Here is a 27,953-nt window from a genome sequence, read left to right as displayed (position 1 = left end):
GATATTATAGAGGCTTTTAACTATATTTCTTATTTAAGACTTCTCTATAATATATTAAAATAATGTCTAAGGAGGTAATAGATAGGAATTATAGCCTCTTTTCTAATAGGGTGTAGTATATAAATATATCTTCTTAAAGGTATAGGTAAACTAGAAGCTATTAATATAAAGATCTCTTAAGAATCTCCTCTATCCCTATTACTTTTTATTATCTTTAACGTAGACTTAGTAGAGATAGAGTAGAAACCTACTTTATCTAACTTCTAATAACTCTTTACTACTAGCTAGATTAATAATATTACTTTATTTATAGTAGGTAAAACTATAGAATAGATACGTAAAATCTTTAAAGAGAAGGGCTTTAAATACGCTTTATAGGCTGCTTAATACAGTTATAAGTTTAATCCTACTAAATTTTAACTACTATACTTATACTAGCTCTATTCTAAACCTTATAATCTAGATCTAGGTATAACTTTTATAAAATAATATATTAAACTAGCTAAAACTAGTATAATTAAGATTTTAGGAGTTCTTTTAGACTTTATACTTATATTTACCCTATACACTACTATAGTAGCTATAAGGACTAAAACCTTACTACTAGCTATCTAGGTACTAGGTAAGTTAACCTAGAGTATTAGTATTTAAGCTAGGTATAAAGCCTATAAAGCCTATGCTATATTAAAATATATAGCTATAGCCTTAGTTTAGCACTAAAGTAATTCTAACTTAAAGGCTATAAAGAACCTAAGTAAGGCTGTAATAAAATTAAATAGTATATAATAAAATACTACTAATTAGATTATAGGCAGTTAGTAAAATATACCTAGAGAGGTTACTAAAGTCTTTACTACTTTACTTCTAGCTAGGAAATACCTAGATAAACTTACTACTAAAAATCTACTCTAAATAGCTACTAAACCTTATAGTAGGTAGCTTATTTTCTATGTAGATATTAAGGCTAAATACCTAAGTTCCTTAGCTACTTATATTATTACCTTAAAATAAAGAATAGGGGCCTAAGCCTATTAATATATTAAACTAAATAGACCTTTTATAAATAAGCTATAAAGACGCTACTTATAAATAGTTTACCTAGAGATAAAAGAAGTAGCCTATAAGTATTATTAGGATACTTATAAACTCTTTTAAGTTTACTAGTACTCTAATAGCTCTAGTATTAACTAAAAGATTAGAGTAGTAGTAGTTTATCTAGCTATAGGGGCTAAATATTAAGCTTGCCTAGGCAATAAAGAAGAATACTTAGTATATAACAGTAAGGCTTATACCCTTACCTTAGTAATAAAAGCTATTATTAAGCTTAAATTAATATAATTAACTATTATATATATAGATAACTATAGACTAGTTTAGGCTATTAGTAAACCTATAGTAAATAGTAGCTAATAATTTATTAAATACTTCTATAATTTATATAAGTAGTTTCTATATCTAATTAAAGTTTACTAGATTCTAGGCTATAAGAAAATTCTAGGAAATAAAGCTACTAATAATACTATAAAATGTATAATAGGGTAGCAGCCTAAGAAAGAGAGGGTAAGATAGTAAGCTATTTATAAAACTAAGCCCTCTTAAATACCTATACTCTAATAGTTATAAGCTAGGCCCTTAAAATTATTTAGTTTACTTTAACTAGAATAAGATACCCTAATCTAATAGAATAGTAAATAGATAGTAAGCTAGAGTAGAAGATAACTATAAGTAATTATCTCTAACCTAGACCCTAAGATACTTAAATAATACTAGAATATCTTCTACCTTTTTACCTTTATTATTATAGGCCTCTTTATAGGCTATATAAGCCTTAATAATACTATATACTAACTTTAGATAGGTAAAGTAGAATTACCTACTTATAACTTATACTAGGATAATAAATGCTAAACTATTTACTATATTTTATTTATTTACTTAGCCTTAAGCAGAGATTGTAATAAAATATAGGCTTAGGTAAGTTATAGGCTAATAAGTATAAGGGAACTTCTAGGGACTTTAGATATAGCTAAATACGCTACTTTACTAGTACTAAAGAGCTATATACTTTATTAGTTCTAGTATGTTAATACCTTAGCTATTAAATAGTCTATACTTTAGGAAGTTAATAATACCTAAAGGTACTACTTTTTCCTGTTATAGTTTACTAAATAAATAGGTAGGCTTTAATAGTAAGTAGGACTAGCTTATATACCTAGGTATATTAGAAGAAAGGAGATAGTATAAACCTACCTCTTTAGTCTACTAAGTAGATTTAAATTTTACTTATTTATTAATATTTTTTTAATAGGGAAGAGTAGCTAATAAGCTACTTTAGGTACTCTAACTATAACTACGCCCTCTAAGCTCTAGAGAATAAGGAAGGGTATACTATTAGTTACTTAGGCTAGGATAGAGAGGGTCTAGCTCCCTAACTAGTAGTAGGATAATTAGTTTTATTTTTCTAAGAGGGATAGTAAATACTAAAGCAGTATAGGTAATAGGAGTATATATAAGTAAGAGAGTAACGTTTCTAGGAATAATATTTAGAAGTAGCTAGTAGTATAGTATAACTTATTCTGCCTATCTTTCTAAGCTAGCCTTAAAGGGCTAGTAAAGGAATAATAGGTAAGTAGTTAGGTAGATACAGAAGCTCTTAGGGTTAGACCTAGGGGTACCTTAGTATTTACTAGTAAGCTAGCATTTACTAAGGATCCTACACTCTAGCTACGTAGCCTTCGGCCTCTGCAAAGCTTATAAATAAACTAACTAACTAACTAGACCTACTCTACTCTAGTTCTGAATAGTTCTGCTAGATCTAACCCATTAATTACCTAGAACCTTTCTGTAGTTAAGTTACCTCTTTTTTACAGGACGGCCATTGCTAGAGGCAACTGTAAGAAATTGAGAAGGGAAATAGATTACCTACTTTACTTAAAGGTATAGTAAGACTGCATTTGACACTTCTATTCTTCCGTGTAGATCCTTTCTGACATCACTACACATTGCCTATCCTGCCATCCTTTTTCAACAGAACTTGAATGATTGTCTTTGGAAGGATAGCCAGACTCCCAAGCACACTAAACTACCCAACGTAGGGACAACACGGTTAGTTCAACGGTTACATGTCTCCTACAGACCGTCTGTTACATATCCTTCAGGAGTATCTTTCGTCCCCGTCAGAAAATGATCTACACCTTTACGTCATTTCTTACCGGTCCCCAACCCATCCCCAGTAGCCATTGAGATTTTGTGGAGACATCCCCGCGCACATTCTTCTGCTCCAAAAGGCTCAAAGATGATAATTACGGTTGTCAAGCCTTGATAAGCCTTTACCACCAGGGTGATACCGTACAAATTCGGCGCAATGGATTAACGCTAGCTGGGGTTATCGGGATCTATCTTCTAGCACGAAAACTTAAATGCCTCGTTTGGCTTGGCTACATACAAATAATCATCGCTCCATTCAAATTCCAGGTCGATAGCTATACTATAGCTCTCAAATCGTGCATTTTGAGCTCAAATTTGGAGTTGATACATATCCAACTCGAGTATTTCCCGATTTTCAAAGTATGACGTAATCTCAGTCACGTGGTGTGGCTCGTGCGCGCGGCTCAGCTGCTCGGTGCTGCGTGAGATGTAGCGTTTGAACGGTGAGGTTATGCCCGCGATTAGAGCTATGTTTCGCGAGTCCCAAGTTTTAGCCGAGCGTTCAAAAAAACGCGTGTACAGCTAGTAAATTTTGGAAGCTTGGCATCAAAAAGTAGACGTGAGCAACAGTTGTGAACACTGCGGGGTAGGCTCTAAAATCCTCCCAATTCTTCACCAGCACAACGAGCAGCACCAAATTGCAGCGGCGTTTTACCCGATTAGGCAATGCCAAGTTACTAGCGCGGCGCTAGGAACTTTGAGAACTTCAAACTTTAGAGTCTATCAAAACGATCCAAACAACTCCACAACCTCAACGCCCACGTCTATCTCAACGTTTCAATTGTACTACAATCCTTTCCAAGCTTCAATTGCTGCTCCATCTCCTCCCTCTCCTCCTGTTCCGCGCGCTCTGCCAATTCAGGTGGGCCGAGAGAATTCCCGGCGCCATCAATGATGATGGGATTTGATGGAATCCAACCTTTGGCGTCCTCCGCCAACAGTCGCTCTATGAGCCGAGCTTTGTTCATGCGGCTGCCTCCAGGTATAAGTCTACTCTTCATGACGCGCTTTAAATCAGGTACTAACATGGACTTATAACTCTTTTCTTGCCGGGCAAGCGTCTCACCTTCATCCTCCGGCAGTGAGTAGGCGAACACGTCGTCGTCGAGCTCCTCGATTTTGACGTCAGCCAGGTCCTCCGCCGAGTCCTCGGAGATCTCCCAACCGGTAAAGTCTACCTTGTCAACAAAGTCTTTGATCTTGATCAAGTGGTCGTCGGTACCGATAGGGCTAACAGCGATGCCAGTATGGACAAAGGAGTCCTTAATAAGCTGTCTTTTTTGCCTATTCAGGTCATCCCAGGCATCGGCAACGGCCCTCGTCACCGCGATCCGCCGCGCTGAAATCGCTGTCTGTTTCGTCGGAGTTTCCTCGAAGGTTTCGTTGTCCATCAACAACTCAAGCTTCTCCCTCATCGATGCCTTGAAGGACTTATTTATACTAACGTCTAGTGGCTGGAGTAGTCCAGTACATCCGCCCGGTATCATCGCCAGACAAACGCGTTTCTCCCGAAGTTTTGCCTTCACAACTTCTGTTTTGTGGAAGGCGGCGTGGTCCATCACGAGTAAGCTGTCGCGTCCCTCCAATACATCAAACAGTTCTTTGTCTAACCATTTAACTAGGAGCTCCTCATTGTTATACGCGCTCGGATTGACCTCAACGGTGACACGAGGGTCCCAATTGACTCGCTCCTTCTTGTCAAGCTCGCCGCCCGCCACACCATGAAAGATGAGCTTCGGCTTGAGTCTTGGCACGCCGTCGGCAAACACGTATAAGATCAGGGTGGCTTGGCGCTTAGCCCAGCTGGAGTTGGTAACATTTCCAGTGACCGTGTGTTCTCCTTTGAGATGGTAAGTACACCCATCAAAGAACTCAAAAGGAATTGGCACTTCATCCATGTTGATAATGTTGGACAGCTGGAAGCGCCAGTAGCAGCCAACGCTTGTCCGGACCAGCGAGTTTCGGCGAATAAACCGGAGGAATCGATTCACAAGTTCAAGGTAGTGGGGTGGGAGATGCTGGCTGGCGTGAGTAAGCCGTCGCCAGGAGATGTCCCATCGTCCAAGGAAACGTTTGAACCAGCCGTTTGAAAATTGGAACTGCAGCTTCTGCTCAAGGTCAGTAAATCCCGTTTTCCCCATACAATAACTGCGTTTACTGACCTGCCCGTTCTCATCTAGTTCATGGCCATACAACGTGTCGAATATAATCTTCCCTCGTCGATGGAACCAGTACCGCGAAACTTTCCGTCCCATCTGCCTCCACTCGACAAACTGCCGAAACAATTCAAGCTCGAGCTCGGGATACCTCTCACGATTGGTCGACGGTGCTGTAACACGACTGCTTCTACTCGCCGCCACTATCGTATGGCGTGTCGCCCATATATTATAGGCGGTAGTCATCGGGATTTTGAACCAATCGGCAGCGTCGAAGAGTGTTGGAGGTCTATACCAGCCATCGTACTCCAATCCATGGAGGCACCGCTGCTTCTGCTCCTTACCGTCGCGATAGTCCTTATCCTCGAGCCGATGGTGCATAAAGTAGAGGACAACTTTGAGCTTCTGTCGGATTGTTCGGACGACACGGGTCCTTTTTACCCGACGAGGTAACTTGTATGGGGCCCGCTGGTAAATTGTCTTCCCCATTGGCTTGTTGCCATGCTGCCTGTAGACCTTGTTGGAACGGTTGGAGGTGAGATTACTTGCGTTGACATCAGCAAGGGGTATTCGCTTATGGTTTGGCTTGGGTGAGAGGCCCATTATGCAGCTAGTCAAATATAATGAAGTTGGACGAGTTTGGAGAGCCTCCTGCACATGGGATTGAGAAAAGATTGGGAGCCCAGGCTAACAAAATTTTCAGTGGATTCTGATATTGGCCCAAGTGTCACTCAGGGGTATTCATTGGAGCGTCTATTTAGCACAGCCGCCCCCCCAGCTAGCGTTAATCCATTGCGCCGAATTTGTACGGTATAACTTACCACATGGTGGCAAATGGCCAGACTAGTGTGCCATAGACCGCCGCTAAAGCTTATCTTTACTTTTTTTATGTGTCAATCGTGTCTAATGTGAGGCTGGAGAGTCGCGAAATGACAAAGGGCCGCGGGGACTCTCGGGTTGTATTGTCTGGCGGATCTTCGTCCGAGTGCGGAGTTGCAGGCACAGACCGTCATCATACTGGTACGTAGATGTATAAACACAAATTGGTCCCCGCGTGTAGGTCCTCTGGATCTATCTGTTGCGAACGATATATACTTCACCTTAATCAACATACCCTGACTTCAAATTCCGACGATTGATATCCCATACACAACATCCAATCTCCACTCAGCAGGACCTCTCTTCAAAATGCTCGGCCATTCGACTTCAGATCCCTGTATCTCTTACGGACGAGGAGGCGCGGGAAACATGCGTAAGCCCGCACACACATGCCATGAAGTGTTGGAATCTTGACTGACTTCTACGATAGACCGCCGCTCCTTCATTCGCTCAAAAATAGCGAAACTCGGCAAACAACCATCCAATGACGAAATCACACTTTCGATAAACCCAGACGATTACTACGCCAATTCGAAATCCGAACCCCGAAGATCGTCTTCAGTGCGGAGCAGCAAAAGCAGCATTCGGAGCTCGAGTACAAGTGGTGATCACAAATTGTCTTCTTGGAGAAATTTGTTCAGAAAAGAGACTTCGCTGGAAGAAGAGGAAGAGGAGGAGGTGGTGGCTAATGAGTCTGGATCATGATGTATTTGGAGCAAAGGCGATTATATTACAGACGGGACGTCGTTCGTTGCGAAAGTCAACGCCAGCAAGCTGGGTTGACATTGGCCTTGGAGTTCAGGATTGGATGCATACATGGCGTTAGCGAATGATACCACTTGACCTTTTGGTTTATGAGGCCGAGACCTCTTGATAAGTTTTCGCCAACCCAGTTTTTCAAGTGCATTGATACAGTACAAATTCGGTTGACTGTCTTTTTTTTGGGCTAGACAGGGGTTGAAGTGAAGCGAGTTCTCTAGCAAGTAATGGATTTTGTACAGCCTAGGGGCATGTGTGGGCATACACAGTAGCACCGGTCGTACATTGCTCGCTTCCCAGGTCTAGCGGTCTTTGGTTTGCTCAAACTAACAAGCCTGACGCGTATGCCTTCCCAGGGCGACTTGAAATCGACATAATTGCCCTGGGAATATAGACCGATCCAAGTATATTTTGCAGCTTGTTCGCTCACGCTTTTTGGTAGTAGTACAAAAGAAATGACTGCCTGGAAAAGCTTGTCACAGAGGACAGCAACTGACCCTCACCACCCCACTCATTTTGTTTTGGCTTTCTCCCTCTTCTCCTGCAGATACCGCCACGACCTCTGTGGACCCCCTGTTAGCAACCCTTTCAAGCTCTGGACCGTCGATGGCCACTTGACAGTCTGATTGATTGCTTTCGTGACCATCTGCGGCAGATCTTTCTCCGCTGCTATCCGTTTGTCAAACGCACCACCAACCTGTTTCCTCACACTACCCTTGTCGTCTTCGTCCTTGCTCGCCTCCAGCATTGCCTTGTACTCACGCCCTGGAATACCAAACTTACGTTGGTAGAGGAAGTACACCTTCTCACGAAAACTTTTGGGTAGCCGTCGCACCATGTTGGCGCGGCGCTCGGGATCCATATCCTGTGTGATTTTCAAGTCGAGATTGGTGTCCTCCATCCATCCTGACTTGGCAGTTTGCTGGACGTCTGTGTATTGAATGTTTGGTAACGACATGATCAGATCATGATAGAGGTAGCGGAAGTTTTGTATCTGGTTCGTGACAATGTTGTCGATCTTCTTGGGATTTTCACTGCCGTACTGCATGCGTGGATCGCCCTGATAGCTCAAGCCTGTTATTGTGGAGTATAATTCTTTCTCGGTGAATGTTGGCGGGAGTAGTAGCAGCGAGCATCGTACGGCGGAGATGAGGTTGCGCTGGTTTGCAACGCGGATATTGGGTTCTTCGAAGAGGATCTTGCAGGGTTTGTGGAGACGTCCGGCAAAGTACAAAGTGTCCCAGTTGGTCAGATCGCGGAGGAGCGTATCGAAGTTGACGACTGCGTACTTGATCATTGTCCCGTTCACTATAACATAGGGATTGAAGTATGCCCCAGCGCCGTAAGCTTCCTGAACGTGACTGACGACACCTGAACCCAATGACCCGAGAAAGGAGTAGTGGTCTCGGTGCTCGCGCAGGTTGAGTGAATGGAAGTGTTGCGAGAACTTCGACGTCAAGACGAAGTCGATCATCTTCCCACCGCCCTTCTGCCAGTTCAGTACCGCCTCGGGAGGGTTGGGGTGCGGTGACTGCGTCGAGCGCGTAGCTGTCGCAGCCGACTGCGAAAAGACGCCGGAGCCATATGCGAATGCATACGTGATGGGAGGGAACTGCCTCAGGATGCCCCTCAGTGATCTTTTGAACTCCTCATTCGTATGCACCAACTGGTTCTTCCCAAAATCCTTGTGCGGCAGCTCCGTGAAGTCTGTGAGTGAGGGAGCTTCATCTTCCCATCCTGGGGGGAGCGATTGGTCCTGGTGCGGCGCTTTGCTTGTCTGGGTGGATATAAAACGGCGGTTGAAAGAGGGCAGCGGCCTCTGCCACAATATTCGGCTCAATGGACGGTAGCGATACATCTTGCGGTAAATTGGATATTTCAATTGTTGCGAGGTGACAGCGAAGGATGACGTAAGGCACCTCCATCCCATATTTGGCTTAGGCGCAATCGCATTGTTTACAAACGCGCCTTCTGCACGTATTAGCGACTTCCTCAACACAAGTCACCCCGCTACATTGCACTCATCACCGCAGCATCCAGACACTGCGTGTGAAGAAGTTTTGCAGCGTAGACTATCACAAAGCATCCCATCACCGCCATCGACACACAAATTTCGTTGCCTACACTTTCAACAACAGCCTGCACCTTCCGCAATGGACGCGTCCCTCACCTGTGTGCAGGCGCGACTGGCCACTTTTCAGGGCTCGACAGGCAACAAGCTGCGGCGTACATCATCTCGCTCGAAGAAGGCAGCACCCAAAGCGAAGAATGCCTGGCCATTAGCGGCGCCGTCTGCTCAGGACCTGGCGTACGCTGGCTTCGTCTGGAGGCCAACCAGTGCAAGCCCCGACAACGTTCAATGCTTTGCGTGCCATTGCCAGCTGGACGGCTGGGAAGAAAGCGACAATCCGGCCTACGAACACCTCACGCATTCCCCTAGCTGTGGCTACGCAGCCGTCATCTGCATACGTTTGCGCAATGGCGACCCCGGCAGAACAGAAGAAGATCCGACCAGCGAATCAATGACGGCAGCGCGACGTGACACATTCGCCGACCTCTGGCCTCTCGACACAGCCGCCGGCTTTCCTGGTCCAGATCAGCTCGCCGCAGCTGGCTGGTATTACGACCCGACCGAGGAGACGTCTGATGGTGTGACATGTCCTTATTGCTCTTTGTCCCTGGACGCCTGGGATGCCGGCGATGATCCGTTGGAAGAACACCGTCGACGTGCGGCGGACTGCCTTTTCTTCTCCCTCAGCGAACTCTACCATCCTACAACGAAGCCAGCACCGAAGAAGGGCAAGCGGGCCTCGACCACTAAGGCTACGAAGGCCAAGCGCGCATCCACGAGATCCTCAATCGCCAGCACAACTAAGAAGAGCACACGCGGCAAAAAACGCACGAGTGAAGAGGTTGAGGATTTCCCGACAAACACTGTTGACATGGAGCATACCGGTGTGGAAGTCGAGATGCCTCAGAAGAGCACACGTGGAAAGAAACGTGCCAGCGAGCAGGCTGTGACCATCGAGAAGGTTCCCCGAGGTAAAGCTCGTATGAGCGAAGATGCAAGGGACCTGCCCGAGAGCACGCAGAGCAAGAAACGCACAAGCGAACAGGTTGATGGCTTTGAGGATGTCATGGAGTCTCCCAAAAGGCTCCGTTACTCAAGCATCTCGAGCCTGCCCGATTCTCTACCGGCTGGCACCCCTAAGAAGACGCCATCTGGACAACGCGAATCGTTCGACATGTCTAGTCTGCCCAACTCTTTACTCGTCAGTACGCCTAAGAGGACCCCTGACTCCATGAAGGCTGGAGGGCTCCAGCAGATATGGCAACCCATCGAGATCGACGCCTTCTTCAAGGACGACCACCACCTGGACCAATTGATGAGCGACGTTTTGATTGACGCTGGTCTCGACACAATTGATCCATCCAAAAATCCCGAGGATCTCCACGCCGCAGTAATGGCTGGCCTCACTGACGCCGAAAAGGACATGACGGTTGAGCAGTGGATTATCTACAACGCACATCGAGGGGAAGCCAAGCTCCGCATGCAGTGCCAGCAGCAGATTGCGGCTTTCGAAGCGGAGACCAAACGGGCTATGGCGGCTTTGGACAAGATTGTCATCGTTTGATTGGGTCAGAATGTTCAAAGGCATTGCATGGAGTTCGGTCGCTTTCAATGATACCCCGGTTGGAGTTTTTCGGTGTGGTTTAGGCGTCTATTCTGGAGGGTTAGAGCTGGTGTGCTCACCATCCCCGCTCTCCACTGCGGCTTGAAGGGATCCCTACAGTGTTGTAGCCGCCCGAGAGGGCTGGCTCCCGTGGGGTGACCTAACATAGCCCGGTGGAGGGATGGATCGAAGGCGAGGCACTTTGATATTTTGAATAGGTAAAGAACCTCTTTCTTGTATGATAGATTACAGTACGACGTTGAATAATCGTAATTGAAATTGACTTTTGAGCCTGCATGGTAAGGTGAGGACACTTCCCATAGTACTCGCTGGAGCTCACCACGTTTTGTGATATGAACGTCACTTGATGAACAGCTAAAACGACAGACAAACGGATGCTCATACGAGCATCAACCGCGACATCGCAGTTCACAGTGGCTAAACTAGGTTCTCAGGCTAGCGAACGCGATTATGACGCGAGTTCACGTGACATCCATTGTCGTGAGCAATCTCACGACCGCATCTCCTCCTCCACAAACCCACGTATCCTTTGCAAATTCTCCAAAAATCCGCCACTCTTCTGTTGTGGAGCAGGTGCCTGCTGTGATTTTGCGATACTCCCACTCCTGCCTGCCCTCTGCTGCCCTCTCTCTTTGCCCCTCTCCTTCTCCTTCTCGACCTCCCTTTGCTTATCTTCTGCCAATTTGACAAGACCTTCAACAAATTTGGTTCGAGCCTTCTCTTCCGCCGTGCCCTTCCACACCTGCGCCAGGTCCCTCAATGCCTGTATTCTGATCTCTGCTTTGGCCATGCCTTGCTCTTCTTCGTCGCCGACGATGAGGTCAGCGATCTCGGAGCGTAGAGAAGCAGCGAACTCTCTACCTTTCTGCTCGCTAGACGCACTGTCGCTTCCGGGCTCGGGCGCAGAGACGCTAATCAAGGAGGATGTGAGGGACAGCTCGCTGGGCGGGATCGTCCAGTGCATGGCTTCGCCGAAAACTTTGATAACGGTTTCGAGGCGCGACCGGACTGTCGTCAGGGTGCGGAGATCAGAGATGTAGTCTGGCGTGGTTTCCACTGCGCTGTTTGGCGCCGCTTCTTGGTGCTGTTCTACCTCTCCTACCTCTCCTGTTATTTCTGTCGCCCCAGCCTCATCGTCTGACTGTTTCGTCGTCACCGAAACGCCACCTGGCAGAAATTTCTCAATGTCCTCTTTCAGGTCATGTGTAAGCGTGTCCGTAAGCCCGATCGTCTCGCCGCGCAGCACTTCGACTTCGTAGGCTAGCCGCCCTCCACTCCGCAGTATATCGTCAGTCAATTGTGTCAATATCGCCGACAAGCGCGTCGTATGTGCATTGAGCTGTGAGAGTAGGTCCTGGGTCTGTGAGGAGAGGTCGGCCAAGGAGGTCGCATTGGCTGATTTTAGTGGCCTGGAAGCCAGCGACAGCGCCGGAAGTGTGGCGTTGAGATAATCAGCGGGATCAAATTGTGAAGCGAGGAACGGCGCAAGCGCTGGATCTGACACGTGCGCAGATTTAGGCGGTACTCTCTCCTCCGATACTGCCATGGTAAGCTTGAAGGTGGCAGTAATCGTATGCTGGCAGTCGGGCTAGATGTTTTCCTGAAACGGTTCACTTCGCACCTGAGAACGACACGGGCTGTCCAGAGGATGAGAGCAGGACGCAGAGTGGCATTAACGATGTAGTCAGTTGTAGTGTACGGAGTTACGACGAGTTCGGAGTCGTTCCTGCCGTTCGGAACCTCCCGCTTCTTAAAATACTCTTAGCGGGGGAGGGGCACGTCATATTGAGCTACAGACCAAGCTTCTTCGTTCCATCACGATCTCGATTCTAGATTCATCGTGAAGATTCAGGGGCGCAAGTGAACCTGATATCGCCCTCGTCGAAATGACGGGCAGAAGTCTGTAAGGGTGCGGGGTTTTGGACTGGCCCAAGCGCAGGCTTTGCGCGTCTGTTGCCTAATACGCGAAGGAGCTCTGTGTTGATTTACCACAAACAGCTTGCAACCTGACAAGGCAGCCATCGTACATGAACAAGTAGTAGTGCCAAGCGTGTGTCGGTGAGGGTTTGTGAGTTCACGATTTGTATCAGCCTTCTTTTCTCTTCATTCACTTTGCCACCGTTTTTTCTAGCTCGTCAATCTGGGCGTTGGGAGGGTTGCTGAGCCTCCACGTCGTTTGTCACACAACAGGTCGTTACAACTACTCGTGAGCACCATTGCCTCCAGGTCTTCCGTAGTTGTTGGGGGTTCGACTAGACATCCTCAAGGTACTTTGCCATTGTTATTTCACGCTATAACGCAACAGGGAGACATACAGGCTTCCTGCCCTTCTAGGTGAGCGGAAGAAGCGACTGCTTGAAGCGAGAATTCACGATTGCTCACGGTTCTGACGTCACCCGCTTGCCTTTCTGAGCTTCACCGCGTCTCCTCTTGGGGCTTCTGTTCCTTTAGCTTCGTCTCCACTTGCGACGCGTCCACCACCACTACCGCGACTTTTCGCACGTTCAACCAACCCAACAACCGGACTGGCAACCGCCGGGGATCTACCTCAGCAATCATGCCTCGTCGTCAATTCGTCGCCGATCTCCAACAGGCGGTGGAAGGCGTATCTATCGCGGGCATCTCCGATGTTCAAGTGGGCAATGATGACGGCGAGTTCACCTTTATGTGCGTCGCCGATGGATACCAAATCAAGATCTCGGCCTTGATCCCTGAGCTCTCCGACTATCCTTCTAGTCATATGTGCATGATATTTGGTTCGGACAACGCGTCAGCCACTGTCTCTGCTATTCTCGACGAGACTTCGGCCATTGCTGCTGGCAAGACGGTACCACAAATCCTTGAGCTTGTATCTCGCAAATTGGAATCCACAGATAGAGATGGTGACCAGCAGATGCTGGACTCGCAGGAGTTTGAGGAGTTCGAAGAAGAAGGAGATTACGACGAAGAGGAGGAATACTTTCCGGGCGATGAGGACGTTTCACCAAGGCTTGGAGGCACTCACCAACACGAGTCGGTCCCAACTGGAGGTTTCACACAAGCTACACCGGAATTCCGTGAACGCGTGCGCCAAGATCTTCGAACTACGAAGGAGGCAGGCTTAAAGGTTGGCTACCTGGGAGGTCTTATGAATGGCTTAGCATGCTACGTCAGTGTCTCGATTCGTGTCTCCAAACTGGGCATCTCCGAGGAAGCTATGCAAGCGTGGCAGCTGCAGCCAAACGAGTATCTCGTGGCCATCTTTCACTACCCCAATGGCTACAAGAATATGGACGATCTCAAGTCGTACGACGCAGCTACAGCTCGGCGAAACTTCAGCCTTCGTATCGGTATTTCTACGTCTTACAAGCCTGACCTCAAAGAAGCGATACAGGCTTTCACAGTACTCAGCAGAGACGAAGAGAAGCGACGAGAAGATTCACAGCAAACCGAGCCCCAGCCACTAGCCACACTGCCGAAAGGTTTCCGGAATTCCTTCATCTCAAGGCCGCTTAACGAATTGCTGGAGCAACGTTTTCATATGATCCTCAAATATCGATACAGCGGAATGCCTTGGCAAGGGGCCGAAGCGTTCTATAATGACCAAATTTCACGGTCTTCACACACAACTTCGACGGCCGGTGCAGAGGATAGATACTATGAGCCTGAGCAGGTCAGCACCAACTACCCCTCCCTTGTGATGGCGGATCATATTCAAGACTCGTTGAGTGAGAAGCACTCTCTTCCTCTGGTGGGAATGCAGTTTGTACTGCGACACTTTGTGCGTTGCACTGAATTCTGTCTGATCTGTTTCAACAAGATGGCAGACGACCTTCAAGCCATCAAGCCTTATGTTTGTGACAATCCGTTGTGTCTGTACCAGTACATGTCGCTTGGGTTTGGTCCGAGTATCGAACATGAGATTCTATCTCAACCGAAGGTGGTGGACCTCCTAGTCAGCTTCTGCTATGCGAGTGCTCGCATAGGCAAACTCAAAGACTTCCCTTCTGGCCTTGGCCTAGCGGTACCTCCTCCTTTATCGAACGAAAATGGATATGCAGACGTTCAGCCTCACAATTACCGTGGAATGTCTGGAGCACTGCCGTCACAGCAGTCTCTGTCAAAAGATTCGATCGTCGATAAAGGTGCATATGGCATGAGATTCAATATGGAAACAAAAGAGATGTTGTTTGAGGATAGAACCAAACCTTGCCCTGTTAGGAGTTCAGATTGGGTCGTCATAAGAATGAGCAAAGACCCAAGACAAGCGTTGCACTGTCGTGTGGTCGACGCTTCGCTTTACCCGTCCGTCAAGGTCTCTACGCCTGTCATACCGTCCATCCCATCTGCACAGAATGTTACATATCCAGGATCACTACCGGCTCCATCGACTGGTCAACAGAACAAGAACCCTACAGGTTCGACGACAGAGTTTCGCGACGCGAGCTTCCACGTCTATAATCAGAACTTCGACGACTTGTTAGAGCAACAGAAGCGACAGGCCATCATTATCCTTCTGGATATACTTCCACCCGTGAAGGAGATGAAAGATTATCTCCTCCGAAAGACACAGTCTCCGCTAAGTGCCTGGGTCGACCGCCTTCCATCTGCTGCTCTAGGAGTCCTTCGTTGGATCATCGCCTCAAACCGAGCATGTATCCTCCAGACCGATCACGAAGAGGAAACTGCCAGCAATCGTAAGTCAGACGGCCGCTTGTATGGTATGTCCGGATGGGCACAGTTCAGATTCGCCATGGGAGCTCCTGACAAGGAGCGTCGTTTCATTCAGGCGGTGCGACAGACCTCCGATAGACTCCATTTGAAGTATCCTACATTGTTCGCCTGGCATGGTAGCCCGTTCCAAAACTGGCACAGTATCATACGCGAAGGTCTACACTTTAACGACACTCTTCACGGCCGAGCTTTTGGAAACGGCGTTTACCATTCACTTGACCTAAACACGAGTATAGGCTACTCACAGGCCACACCTGTCGAGTGCGTCTGGTCCATGAGTGAGCTCAAAATGCCGCATGCGTTGGCTCTGAACGAGGTTGTCAATGCGCCCCTGGAGTTTGTGAGTAAAACTCCGCATCTTGTAGTCGCCCAACTCGACTGGATTCAAACTCGCTACCTCTTCGTCAAATCGAACGGGAACTACGCAACAACGGTGACTGCTCCAACAGCCACTGAAACAAAGCCACTGGAGGTATTGGAACAGGATCCAGCCCTGACTCCTCGCGGTGCCTCGGCCAACCAGCTCGTCATTCCCATTCGTGCTGTCGCAAACTCAAGGCAATCGAAGCCAGAGAACACAACGGTATGTCCAACTACCATTGCTCGATTCCTACTAATAATCATATAGAGTCACAAGCGTCGGAAAGCCTTAGGCAATAGTCAATATGATCGCATCCCAATCAATACGGATGATGACGATGGTGCAAGTGTCGCCACTCTCGAGGAGGACCGAATGATCTTCTTTAACGACGATGACGAAGACGGAGACGGCGATTTCTTCAAATCTCAAGTTCTGGATCCTCTTCCTACGCCAAACTCCATCACAGGCGACAAAGGCAAATCCAGAATTGGAAGCATGGTTTCGAATGGTCTCTCCAAGCTCATGGGTTCTAAGAAAGCCCTCACAGATTACGTCCCTGGCACGCTTGATTATAGCACCCTTCCTATGCTTCAACATCCAGCATGGGCTACCACTTCTGCTACAAAGTGCTTGATGAAAGACTTCAAGAGCTTGATCCACGTTCAGAACACGACGCCTGCTCACGAGCTTGGCTGGCATATCGACCAGGACAAGATGGAGAACATGTACCAGTGGATTGTGGAGCTTCACTCTTTCGATCCCGTACTTCCATTGGCAAAGGAGATGAAGCAACGCAATATCAAGAGTGTCGTGCTGGAGTTGCGCTTCGGCAAAGACTATCCCATGAGCCCGCCCTTCGTCCGCGTTATCCGACCACGTTTCTTAGGATTCCAGGCTGGTGGCGGCGGACATGTCACAGCAGGTGGAGCTATGTGTATGCAACTCTTGACCAATGACGGCTGGACGGCAGTGTCTTCGATTGAATCCGTTCTTCTTCAAGTTCGGGTCGCTATATCGAGCACTGATCCGAAGCCTGCTCGCTTAGAGCCAGGCGGTCGGATTGACTACGGCGTCGGCGAGGCAGTCGAAGCGTACATGCGCGCGTGCGCTGTACATGGCTGGACGGTTCCGGCGGGCTTCAAGGAGATGGCTTATGGTGGCTCTCAGGGAGCAGGGTTTAGTCTGATTTAGAAAAGGATCCACCGATCCAAAGCCCGATCAGCTGAGGAGCTTACATTGTGTACTCAAGGGTATAACCAAGTTGTTAATGGCCCGAGCCGCAAGGTTTACTGGAGAACGACCGGCGTTCGGGGCTCTGACATGAGTGGCGTTTCTGCATTTGCTTGTAAAGAGGAGTTTCTGTCAAGGTGCATGGGATGGATATGATACCTTACCCCTTTTCTATGGAAAATGAGACGCCCGCATACATGGGCATGGTCATCAGATGGGTCTTACGCGATATCGAAATATAACATGTATTTACAAAAAAGTCAACAAGGTGATTGGGGTATCTCAAAACTACTGCCTAAACTCCGTTTCATATCGCGTACACTGGACTACCTTTGCGCTCCAGGGTTCCATTCACAATGACTCAAGCAAACTCCCCGCCAACCAAATCCCAGCACATCCGAACAACGCTGCGGCTCCAACCACCTGCTTTGTCCACCCCTGCTCCTCGTCCACTCTCACAGCACCCTCTCTTTTCAGACTTTTCACAGGTGCCGCCTCTTCAACAACATGCTGAGGCTGAGGCCTTGTGTACAAACTTTCATTATGCCGTCTCTTCGCCTCTGTGATCATCTTTTCGATGGCACCTAATTCTTCCTCCCAGAGCGTCTGGTTTTTCCTTTCTCCTTCAACCTCCACATTCTGCACATTGCCGAAAAAGTCCATAACCAGCCTACTTCTCGCGGCGTGTTCCCCACCCTCGAACAGATCGTACCGCACACCCGGATGACTGTGGATTTTCTCCTCGTCGTACGAATCGAATAGGTCGCCCATGGTCAGCTTGGATGTGGGGTCGCTGATTTTGGATTCGAGGAACTCGAGATTGTAATATGTGTAGCGGTCGATGACTGCGACGCCGACGTCGGAGTCGGCGTGGTGGGAGTAAGAGGATTGGTCGATTTCGGAGGAGCCGGTGGCGAGGATGTTCGGGGAGTAAAATTTCGAGTACATGGTGTTTGCCTGGCAAGTGTCGATCATGAAAAGGAGTTCGTGGTAGCTAACATTGCATTTGTATTAGCATTGTGAGAAAATCGCGGAGAGGGGGTGGTGGACGTACCGTTTCTTCTCCCACATCTGCCCAAACGCATCGGCGAGATCAAACGCACTAATCTCCTCAGCATCCTGGAATTTGAGAAACTCGTTTCCCCCATGGCCTGTCATATACACCAAGATGTTACTTCGCTCATCTGTCATCAGCCGCTTGCTCCTTGGCATGTCCTCGCCCACGCGGTCCGTCATCAGGCGGATGAAGTTCTCCACCGTGACTTCATAACCACGGTAGTCTACCTCGATATTGTCACCATAGAGGTCTAGCGCGCGGTCCGCATTGTTGTAGACGGTACCAGGGAAGGCGTTGCGCGGGTTGCAGGCCATGTCATCAGGCAGCATGAGGATGATCTGCGAGTCTGGGATTCCAAGACGCTTGACGGTACGGTATAAGGAGAGTACGTTCGCGAGATGGCGGTAGTTGAACCAAAAGCGTGAGGTTGAGACGAGGACCGCCCAGTTGGAAGTGTGCTCCCCTAAAGCTAGGGGGGCGGCTAGTATGGGGAGGAGGGCAGTTGAGAACTTCATGGTGGTGGAGCAAGTCGCATACAGCGGGGTGAAAGGATAGAAGAAGAGGGCTACAACGGTGTACAGTGCTCAACCAAAGATGGCTTGGATACGTTCACGATGCACGTTGAGTGGTTGGACGTTTGTGAGCTCGGACAGCGGAGATAAGCCCGTTGTTAACTAGCCTCGGATGTGGAGAAACTTCACCGCGAACGAATTGCATCATCACATGCCCCTGCTCAGTCCCATCACGCAATAGATACCTTTTCAGAATCATGATAAAGATTGTTTGATCGTTCCTCTACCTGCACTACAGGAACATACGCTGTCTTCTTCCGTCCCCCTCCAAAATTTGTCAAATATGGCGCCAGATCGGGGATCACCACCAATAAGAACGCGAGCAAGCAATGCAAGAGACAGGCAAGGTGAAGAGACGGAAGATAACGTACCCAACCAGGATATTTCACACAGTCTGGAAGCTCGCCGTCTAGCACACCAAGCCTCGCAACCGCAAAACTTTACGCTTCGAGGCGTTCTAGTCGGATTAGCAATCGGAGTCGTGATATGCTTCTCCAATATGTACTTCGGTCTTCAAACCGGCTGGGTCTCTGGTATGGCCATGCCTTCCGCGCTGATTGGCTTTGCGTACTTCAAGGTCGTTGCACGCACCCTCAAATTTCCCTTTACGCCAGTTGAAAATGTGCTCGTCCAATCCGTCGCTGGATCGGTCGGTACAATGCCTCTAGGGTGTGGATTCGTCGGTGTCATCCCTGCGTTGAACTACCTGCTGAGGGAGGAAGAAAATGGACCTTTGGATATCAGTCTTTGGAGGCTGATTGTCTGGTCGGTAGGGATTTGTTTCTTTGGGGTCGTGTTTGCAGTGCCGCTGAGGCGAGAGATGATTATTCGAGAGAAGTTAAAATTTCCAAGTGGAACGGCCACGGCGCTTTTGATCAAGGTATTACATGGAGATGAAAAGGGAAAGAAGAGTGTTCCACGTGGGATAAGAGAAGAGGAGGAAGAGGGAGAAGAACAAGGACTACTACAGCGTGCGAGTACCGACCAGGACGACGATCTCCTGCGTCCATCGCTCGATGTTGGGGAGAGCACACTTGAGGAAGATTTGGGAGAGGACGGAGACTGGAAAGCCAAGATGCGACTGTTGCTGATCTCGTTCGCTGGATCTGCACTCTACACCGTCGTGTCCTACTTCATCCCCCATATTCACGATATCCCTATCTTTGGCCTCTCTCTCGCCAAGAATTGGCTCTGGTCACTTAACCCTTCTCCAGCATATGTGGGACAAGGCATTATCATGGGTCCCGCGACAACGCTGCACATGCTTCTTGGCGCGATCATAGGCTGGGGTGTTCTATCCCCTCTTGCAAAATACAGAGGGTGGGCACCAGGGCCCGTGCCAGACTGGACCAACGGTTCAAAGGGTTGGATTGTGTGGATTTCACTTGCCATTATGCTAGCAGACTCCTTAGTGAGTCTTGGGTGGCTTGTTTTTCGCCCGCTAGTTGCGATTGTCCGTCTCTACTACCCGGCAGCTCGTTCAACCTTCCAGTCGCATACCTGGAAAGACCTCCTTACACTCAACATAACGTCCACACCCACCTACACACAGCTCAGTGATGGCATGTCCACAAATCCGGAAAGAACTCTCAAGCCGCACCTCCTCGCAGACCCCGAACCCGATGCTCCCCCTGAACACCTTATCTCCAACCGCACAACGATAATCGGCCTCATCGCCTCCCTTGTCCTTTGCACAGTCGCAGTCCATATTTCTTTCCCCTCGCTCATCCCACTCCGGCTTACCCTTCTCGCCCTGCTGCTCGCCCTCCTCCTCTCCGTAATGGGCGTTCGCGCCCTAGGAGAAACAGACCTCAATCCTGTATCCGGTATTTCCAAGCTCACGCAACTCGTCTTCGCACTCGTCACCCCAAAATCGAAAAACGCAGTCATCATCAATCTCGTCGCGGGCGCGATTTCTGAGTCTGCAGCTTTACAGGCAGGCGATTTGCTCCAGGACTTGAAGTGTGGGCATCTTTTGGGGGCGGCGCCGAACGCGCAGTTTTGGGGTCAAATGATTGGAAGTGCGGTGGGAGCTGTGCTGTCTGCTGTAGTATACAAGCTGTATACACACGTGTACACTATTCCTGGGGGCTTGTTCGAAGTGCCTACGGGGTATGTGTGGGTCTTCACTGCCCGTCTCGTGACTGGCCAAGGATTGCCGCCTATGGTGGTGGAGTGGGCGAGTGGTGCGGCGATAATCTTTGCTGTCGGAACCGGGTTTCGCGTCTGGGGCAATACAAGGAAGAGAAATGGGCTAAGTGGGTGGTGGATTGATTTTATCCCGGGAGGTATTGCTGTTGCTGTTGGTAAGTCCACTACTCCTTCTTTCCTTGGCGATCACTGGTTTGGGAGCTGACAATTATCCAGGCATGTATAACACGCCATCCTTTACACTTGCACGAACCATCGGCGGCTTACTCAGCTTGTGGTGGAGGCGCTGGAAAGGGAGAAGTGAAACTCCCATAATCGTGTTAGCCAGCGGTCTGATTTTGGGAGAGGGATTGTTCAGCATCGTCAATCTTTTGCTGGCGAGTCTGAACGTGCCGCATCTTTGAGCTGTGTGTCTATGCTAGCACAATAGTATAACTTAATGGTCTCTCTAGTTGTGACTCGTGAAAATTGCCATGTTCTATGCTATTACAATCCGATACCCATTTTCTCGCTTTCTAAAACTCAATTTGGCTTCTTTCGAAACCGGTCACAGTGGAATCAATCTGCAGTTGTGGTTTCTTCATCCATCTTGATTTACTACAGGGACACATATATAGTCACTTATTGTCGACAATCTATTACTCTTAGACTCATCGAGGTCATTTGCCGGTGATCGTATCTGCGCTTGAAATGATGACATGCCAAAGGAGCACGGCAGAAACGCCAAGCAGCGCTACACAACTTGGGTATCGCGCCTTCCACTGAACGGGATCAGCGATGCACCCCACAAAGGATCCATGGAGAACCCACAAAAGAACTCCATGGCCCTCCCCACATTTCAACATCGGGAATAAACCGCATCAAGACCTCGAACTTTTCCTTTTGAGTAGACCGAAATATCACTAACATCTACTCGATTACATGCAATATTGTTGTCCATGAGATACGCACGATGTAAGTACGGCGTCGCGGTAATAGACCCATGCAGGGCATTAACAGACGTCATCTTCAGCGCGCCATAGCGTGATCCCCAGCCGATGGTGCGGGAGTCTACCCCAGATGCGGAGCTTAGAGTTCGGGAAAGTCGTATTCAGATCCAATCGCGTCGCGACCTCCATAGGAGACGCTCCAGTGACGTATCATGGCTGACGAGCCGAACGGCACGGAGAGAGTGACCTTTGAGCTTTTAAATCCGGCTACCAGCAGCTCGCAACGCTGGTTCTGCATGTTACACTATTACGCTAGAATCATTGATCCCACAGGTGCTACTGACATCAGGACTGCTGCTTTGTCTGACAACCGAGTTTGAGCCAGTGAGAAGGCATCATGGCGACTACAACCTCAGGACCCATGGCTCCGGGGCCCTCACTCTCCCACGACTGGGCTGACGACAAGCGAAATGGCCACGTCGATTACAGTGACTACCGATCCAACACACGTGGTGCAGCATTGACCCAGGCACCGACAGAGCACTCTGCGCATTCTAGCGACACCTTAGCAAACAGAACCTCTTCGAGTGCACAAGGAACACGGTCACTCTTGGGCTTACACCCTCAAGCACCCATCGATGAAGAGCATGACTACGGGCCAAGCTCGGAATTACTGTGGTCACGAATAAGGATTGTTCTGAGAGAACCTTTTGCCGAGTTCTGGGGAGTCGCAGTCATGGTCATGTTTGGTGACGGGTCGGTGGCGCAGGTTTTGCTTTCGACTGGACAGACAACGGCTCCTGGCGGTATGGGATTCGGCGCATACCAGTCGATAAATTGGGGGTGAGTTATATCATCTTGCATCGTTTTCTAACAAGGTTAGAGCTGACAGCGAAGGGAAGTTGGGGCTTAGGCGTCATGCTGGGCTTGTATGTTGCCGGTGACTCTGGGGCATACCTCAATCCTGCTGTCACCCTGTGCAACTGCATCTTCCGTAAACTGCCATGGAGAAGATTTCCGGTCTATTTTCTCGCGCAGATGCTGGGTGGATTTGTCGGTTCAGGCATCGTGTACGCGAACTACATCAGTGCGATCGATTGGTTTGAGGGGGGCCATGGGATCAGAACGGTCCCACCCGCAACAAAAGCTACCGCAGGCATCTTCTGCACGTATCCGCAGTTATTCGTGACCAAATCGAGCCAGTTCTTTTCGGAGTTTATCGCGAGCGCATTGCTCATGTTTGTCATCTTCGCGTTGAAGGATCCGAGTAACAACGGTGTTCCCAAGGTTTGTTCTCCGAAAACAGTGTTTGTGATTAGCAGCTAACATCGGATGTAGAGCGACAAGTGGTTTCCTCTATGTTTATTTTTCCTCATTTTCGGGCTTGGATCGTGCTTCGGCTGGCAGACGGGGTACGCAATAAATATCGCGCGTGATCTTGGTCCAAGACTCATGTCGTACGCCGTTGGGTATGGCGGTGAAGTGTGGTCTGCTGGAGGATGCTACTTCTGGGTAAGCTTATGATATCGGATATGCTCGAGTAATCACTGATCGAGCTGGTCAGATACCAATGGTTGCTCCATTCTTAGGCTGCATCTTTGGAGGCATGCTGTACGACATCTTCATATACACGGGACCAAGTCCAATCAATACGCCTTGGCTAGGCTTCAAGCTTCTCTTGCCCAAGCACGCGATGAGAGCGAGACGGGAGCGTACAAGAAGAGAGAAAGAAGAAGGCATTGTGTAAGTACCGTATGATCTACAATTCTGACATGTTTTTGTCTTTAGCTGTGCATCAAATAGTATCAGTGGCCTCTGAAAGCCAATTCATCCCATTACCTGTGTATCACTGATTTCTATCGTCAAGAGAGCACATGCAAACGTCGAACGCGGACTTGCTTAGTCATTCGACTTGGCGCTAGTGACGCCACCTGCCCCGCTATCGGCGTTTGTCCCGCAGCATTTCCGCTGTCATCGTCACTGCCAAACTTTTGACTCACTAAACAATCTACTCCAACCGCATTTTCCCTCACCCCTCGGTCCTATTCCTCAAAAAGCAAACTACAACAAACATGGCAGGCAAAAAGGGTGGCGCTGGAGGCGGAGAAAACCTCGGATCGAAAAAGGCGCAGGGACAAGCTCGCAAGGCCGACGCTGCTGCTTCGAAGCAGGCGGCGAAGAACTCACAAAGTGAAGCTGCAGAGGCAGCGACCTGGGACAAGGGCGCCAAATCCAACGCAAAAGCGTACGTTCTCACCACTCTCGTCAGCCCCTGTTAGCAAGAGCTGACCCAGGCACAGTGAGGCAGCAGCAGAGAAGGCCGCCGAGGCAGCCCGCAAGAAAGCTGAGAAAGACGCTCTTCTCCGTGAGGAAGAAGCCTCTCTTCCCTCAAAACCCAAAGGCAAAGCTCCAAAAGCAGAGAAGAAGACACGCGGCATCGATTCCGCACTCGGTTCGTTCGACACAAAGCCCAGCGCCCTCAACGCCACCGGTATCGACAACGCGCTCGATGCTCTAGACATTACAAGCGAAAACAAGGACAAGGTCGACCGCCACCCAGAGAGAAGGTTCAAGGCTGCGTTTGCGGCATTCGAGGAGCGGAGACTAGAGGAGATGAAGGACGAGAAGGGTCTACGGCGGAACCAAAAGGTTGAGCAGATTCGAAAGGAGTTTGAGAGGCATCCTGACAACCCGTTCAACCAAGTTTCGGCGACGTATAACATGTCCAGGGAGGAAATAGCGGCACTCAAGGAATCAGAGAAAGACAAGAAGGAGAAGAGACTGGCAGGCGTCTGAAGTGCTGTTGATTCGTGCGATCCTTTTTTGGTGTGTATGGCAAATGGTAGCCCAATCATGGCCGGTGTCTGAGTGGGCTTTCGGCTGGAAGTCTCGACGGTCGTTTAACCCTGAGGGGTCCTCGTCGGGATCAAAAAGGATATGGTTTGATTGTTCTCTATGAGTGGAGCCTCAGTGGGAGATACCTAATACCATACGCTATTCTACTCATTATCATCATCGTCTTCTTTTCTCAAACTTGAAGAATGCTTCATCGGCTTCAAGCTAACTGGGACCGACCCCAAGGAAATCCTCACAAAAGATGGTACCACTTCAAGTCAAAGCCCAGACATGGAAGCCTTGCTGCAATGTTTGCTGGCGCACTGGCTAAAATCAGATGTTAGCAAACTGTCAATAGTTCAAGTCCTTTACAGGATCAACAACTCGACTGTAGACTCGACTGGAAATTACAAATGGTAGCAAGCGAAGAAATCTTCTGTACAATATCAGGTCATGAGCGTCTTTCTGGAAGCAAACTATGATTAAATTGGCTGTATTCAGTTTGTTGAGTAAGCACCGGAGTATTCAAAAGAGCGTGTAGGTAATCTGGACAACTACTCACCAATAGGGACTCGCCGTTTGCATCTCAAGTTATCACGTTGTTATGTTTGTATGAAGTTACGACATGAATTGTTTGTGTTTCTACTTGCGATCTCTTATTTTAGTATATCATCTTCCAAAGACTCGCAATTTACAGCAACAACATATATGTAGATATTGGTATGAATGTAGTGCAGAAACAAGCAGAAGTGGATCTCACGTAGTGTAGTACAGCTCTCAAAAAAGGTCAATTAACCCATCCACGTTATGTAGTCTTATCTATCGTTTTCGAATGGAGTTCCAACCGTTTTTGGTGGGGCAGCGCGTCATGAGAAAAACTTTAAAACATGTAACTTGAAATTTCTGTGCAAATTCTTCCACTCATCTTTCAAGTTCCACATTCACTACAATCACATATTGATAACTGCATTGAGACATGTCTCCAAAACAACTATGTTTAATTCGTCACGCCCAGGGCTATCACAATCTCAACCTGGAAGGCCACAACATCCACGATCCTACGTTAACTACAGAAGGCGAACGACAATGCAAAAAACTGGCCTCACAGCTCGTGGACATGGACAAAATCGACTGCATCGTCGCCTCCCCACTAAAACGCACTTTAGACACCGCATTAGTTACTTTCCGCTCGTTACTCGATTCTAAACCTGATTTACGCATCATTGCATTGCCGGAGTTACAGGAAACTGCCAACATGCCCTGTGACACTGGCTCGTCGGTTGCGGAACTACGGCGAGAATTTCCTAAGGAGCCGTTAGACCTGTCGCTCGTAGGGGAGTCCTGGACGGACAAAAGTTCTGGCCCGTTTTCGCCACGCAGCAAGGATGTTGCTGAGCGGTGTCGCAAGGCTCGTTGCTTTCTAAGACAGCTAGATGCAGAGAATGTGGCTGTTGTTGCGCATGGTGCCGTACTGCACTATTTAACGGATGACTGGCAGGGGGCCACGTCGGGAGTTGGTGAGTCACTGCCTTTTGAAAACCGCATGTTTTTACGACGAGATACTGACTAAGTGAAGGGACGGGATGGGCTAATGCAGAATCTCGTGTGTATCAGTTTGACGAGTCTTCAGAGCAGAGTGTGGCTGGTGCAATGCTCGTCGAGACTGATGACTCGAGAGCGGCGAGGACACTGACTGAACATCGACTTCCGCCGGCTGCGCAGGCGGCGCTGAAGAAAGAGGCGGAGAAGATGTGGGTGACGCAGGGGTTCATTACCCTTGATAATGGGGTGAAAGAGGGAGAGAGTGATTCGTGAGAGAGTTCGACTTCGATCGGTATTGAAGAAATTGGCATTTCGGGCGTACATGCTAATGTGCACAGTTACAGTGAGATACATTTACCGATATACCAAACGACGGAAATTTAGATCGTAGATTTTGTGTATGAGCTATTTGAGCTCTCGCGCCGCAGTTTTCATGTCAGAGTTAGCTAGGGAACGGAATGTTATAGGGTAAGGGAGTTATCGGGCTGTTCACTCGTCCAAGCAGGGAATCTTCAATAAATTAGAGACGTGGGATAGATCGGGAGTGAGTTTGTTACGCGTTTGTTTTATCTTGTTCAAAGCGTTAGATGGCAGGTGTTGGATAGACCTTGAATTTTAGAAAGCGCACTTCATGCATTGTGGGCATTCCAGTGCTACTTGTGATGGTGTACCTGTGTTTCTCGTTTTCACAATCCCTATTCCTCGCGGGTGATGGTGAAAATCAGGTGATTTCCCAGCCATTCTGATTATCCGAGGATATTTAGTCAATTCTTAGCCTTCTTGCGTCGCTCGATCAGTCATCGTGATCCTTCCATCAGCTGTTTTCGGGCACTCCGTCCAATAGACGAAGGATTGGGGACACTGCTTGGTAAGGTGCATGGTTAGATGGGTCGATGTGTTCTGCGTAAGTGGGTACGTTTCTGGGAAGCACGTCATGGCCGTGGCGATATAGCATGAGAAGCTGAAGACGAAGCTGACGCAGTTACCAGCTCGCTGGCAGAAGTTGCAGTAGTCCACATCAACAGGCCTGTGAATAGCTTTTTGGACTTCGTAGAACAAACTTTTGTCTTAATTACACTGTGCCCAATCGAACGCAGTCCAACCAAAGCTTCCCCTTCTCTTTCTCCTCAAAATATACTGTTGGCCTAGAATTGGAGCCAACGTGTAACATATAATCATTGAAGTCGCAAATGATCAGTAAACGCTAAGGTGTTACGCTACGCTAGCCGAGGGTGAATGTTATCGTTCTTCTCTTCCTAGTAGTTCAATTCGTTCGGGTGACAAGAGCCGTGGTGAACCTTGTGGATGTTTTCTGACTCCAACAGATAACACATTGGGTTTTTTCGCAAGCTGACAAACTATGAGCCATGTTACCATATCCCTTCATTTGAAAGTCGGATCCAACTCCAGATAACTCTACAACGTCATTGGTGGCTGCATCATCGCCGGCTAAACGAAAATAATGGAAGCGAAACATGATATACAAAGCACAACCTTGCTTCACATAAACGTCGTGGCATTCCTTTGAAGTATCATCCGGTTAACAGCATCTCTGCATATGCTTCACCTGACAAAGACAGCTAGTCGACAAACTCCCAGTCTTCGCTTTCGAGATCGTCATCGTCTTCGCGAGTAACGTTCGACGCAGATCGGGTAAAAGCTTCGCCGCTGAAGCCGTTCTCTGGGCGGATAATCGGACTAGACAAGCAGCTGTCCATGCTGACCAAATCCCACTCTGATAAGTCTTCTTCGAACTGCTCAACTAAGGATATAGTCTCCAACTCGGGAGCCATATCCGTCTCAAGAACCATATCCGTCTCAAGAACCATATCCGTCTCAAGAACCATATCCGTCTCAAGAACCATAT

The 27,953-nt window shown here is 48.4% G+C and overlaps 12 protein-coding genes across 12 annotated transcripts in view; 7 read left to right on the top strand and 5 right to left on the bottom strand.

Moving 5' to 3' along the window:
• Positions 1-3,772: 3,772 nt before the first annotated feature.
• Positions 3,773-5,966, bottom strand: P153DRAFT_395889 (uncharacterized protein; the record flags this gene model as incomplete). The annotated part of the gene is made up of 2 exons (XM_033671436.1): positions 3,773-5,315; positions 5,370-5,966. The coding sequence occupies 2 exons, from the start codon at positions 5,964-5,966 to the stop codon at positions 3,972-3,974; spliced, it is 1,941 nt and encodes a 646-aa protein (XP_033524867.1). The 3' UTR covers positions 3,773-3,971.
• Positions 5,967-6,551: 585 nt separating this feature from the next.
• P153DRAFT_356240 (uncharacterized protein) lies at positions 6,552-6,947 on the top strand (the record flags this gene model as incomplete). The annotated part of the gene is made up of 2 exons (XM_033666632.1): positions 6,552-6,615; positions 6,673-6,947. 2 exons carry the CDS (start codon positions 6,552-6,554, stop codon positions 6,945-6,947), a joined length of 339 nt encoding a protein of 112 aa, XP_033524866.1.
• Positions 6,948-7,085: 138 nt separating this feature from the next.
• On the bottom strand, positions 7,086-8,865 carry P153DRAFT_366067 (mitochondrial import protein mmp37). Its single transcript, XM_033667962.1, has one exon. It carries the CDS (start codon positions 8,857-8,859, stop codon positions 7,513-7,515), a length of 1,347 nt encoding a protein of 448 aa, XP_033524865.1. The 5' UTR covers positions 8,860-8,865; the 3' UTR covers positions 7,086-7,512.
• A 289-nt stretch (positions 8,866-9,154) lies between these two features.
• P153DRAFT_288641 (inhibitor of apoptosis repeat-containing protein) lies at positions 9,155-10,636 on the top strand (the record flags this gene model as incomplete). Its single annotated transcript, XM_033663605.1, has 2 exons — positions 9,155-9,958; positions 10,085-10,636. The coding sequence occupies 2 exons, from the start codon at positions 9,155-9,157 to the stop codon at positions 10,634-10,636; spliced, it is 1,356 nt and encodes a 451-aa protein (XP_033524864.1).
• Positions 10,637-10,879: 243 nt separating this feature from the next.
• Positions 10,880-12,584, bottom strand: P153DRAFT_422374 (uncharacterized protein). The gene is made up of 2 exons (XM_033672364.1): positions 12,495-12,584; positions 10,880-12,445 (listed from the first exon to the last, which is right to left on the bottom strand). The coding sequence occupies exon 2, from the start codon at positions 12,240-12,242 to the stop codon at positions 11,187-11,189; it is 1,056 nt and encodes a 351-aa protein (XP_033524863.1). The 5' UTR covers positions 12,243-12,445; positions 12,495-12,584; the 3' UTR covers positions 10,880-11,186.
• A 402-nt stretch (positions 12,585-12,986) lies between these two features.
• Positions 12,987-17,156, top strand: P153DRAFT_218850 (uncharacterized protein). Its single transcript, XM_033662608.1, has 2 exons — positions 12,987-15,992; positions 16,038-17,156. The coding sequence occupies exons 1-2, from the start codon at positions 13,254-13,256 to the stop codon at positions 16,959-16,961; spliced, it is 3,663 nt and encodes a 1,220-aa protein (XP_033524862.1). The 5' UTR covers positions 12,987-13,253; the 3' UTR covers positions 16,962-17,156.
• Positions 17,157-17,248: 92 nt separating this feature from the next.
• Positions 17,249-18,688, bottom strand: P153DRAFT_366062 (uncharacterized protein). Its single transcript, XM_033667961.1, has 2 exons — positions 18,055-18,688; positions 17,249-17,994 (listed from the first exon to the last, which is right to left on the bottom strand). The coding sequence occupies exons 1-2, from the start codon at positions 18,570-18,572 to the stop codon at positions 17,352-17,354; spliced, it is 1,161 nt and encodes a 386-aa protein (XP_033524861.1). The 5' UTR covers positions 18,573-18,688; the 3' UTR covers positions 17,249-17,351.
• A 224-nt stretch (positions 18,689-18,912) lies between these two features.
• Positions 18,913-21,184, top strand: P153DRAFT_288981 (OPT superfamily oligopeptide transporter; the record flags this gene model as incomplete). The annotated part of the gene is made up of 2 exons (XM_033663625.1): positions 18,913-20,935; positions 20,997-21,184. The coding sequence occupies 2 exons, from the start codon at positions 18,913-18,915 to the stop codon at positions 21,182-21,184; spliced, it is 2,211 nt and encodes a 736-aa protein (XP_033524860.1).
• Positions 21,185-21,625: 441 nt separating this feature from the next.
• On the top strand, positions 21,626-23,519 carry P153DRAFT_314407 (aquaporin). Its single transcript, XM_033664920.1, has 5 exons — positions 21,626-21,734; positions 21,793-22,552; positions 22,612-22,996; positions 23,048-23,221; positions 23,274-23,519. The coding sequence occupies exons 2-5, from the start codon at positions 22,107-22,109 to the stop codon at positions 23,454-23,456; spliced, it is 1,188 nt and encodes a 395-aa protein (XP_033524859.1). The 5' UTR covers positions 21,626-21,734; positions 21,793-22,106; the 3' UTR covers positions 23,457-23,519.
• A 262-nt stretch (positions 23,520-23,781) lies between these two features.
• Positions 23,782-24,505, top strand: P153DRAFT_288567 (DUF1014-domain-containing protein; the record flags this gene model as incomplete). Its single annotated transcript, XM_033663600.1, has 2 exons — positions 23,782-23,954; positions 24,010-24,505. 2 exons carry the CDS (start codon positions 23,782-23,784, stop codon positions 24,503-24,505), a joined length of 669 nt encoding a protein of 222 aa, XP_033524858.1.
• A 970-nt stretch (positions 24,506-25,475) lies between these two features.
• Positions 25,476-26,712, top strand: P153DRAFT_338302 (phosphoglycerate mutase-like protein). Its single transcript, XM_033665781.1, has 2 exons — positions 25,476-26,061; positions 26,121-26,712. The coding sequence occupies exons 1-2, from the start codon at positions 25,521-25,523 to the stop codon at positions 26,357-26,359; spliced, it is 780 nt and encodes a 259-aa protein (XP_033524857.1). The 5' UTR covers positions 25,476-25,520; the 3' UTR covers positions 26,360-26,712.
• Positions 26,713-27,666: 954 nt separating this feature from the next.
• P153DRAFT_384738 (uncharacterized protein) overlaps positions 27,667-27,953 on the bottom strand; it is a gene marked incomplete at both ends in the record, with an annotated part of 1,210 nt that continues 923 nt past the window's right edge. The window contains one exon of the mRNA XM_033670373.1: positions 27,667-27,921. Coding sequence (XP_033524856.1) covers positions 27,667-27,921 — 255 coding nt within the window. The remainder of the gene's footprint in view (positions 27,922-27,953) is intronic.

Source organism: Dothidotthia symphoricarpi (genome assembly GCF_010015815.1).
Source record: "Dothidotthia symphoricarpi CBS 119687 unplaced genomic scaffold P153scaffold_8, whole genome shotgun sequence".
NCBI lineage: Eukaryota > Fungi > Ascomycota > Dothideomycetes > Pleosporales > Dothidotthiaceae > Dothidotthia > Dothidotthia symphoricarpi.
Note: the sequence above shows the minus strand (reverse complement) of the source record. Positions and strands in the feature narration are given on the sequence as shown.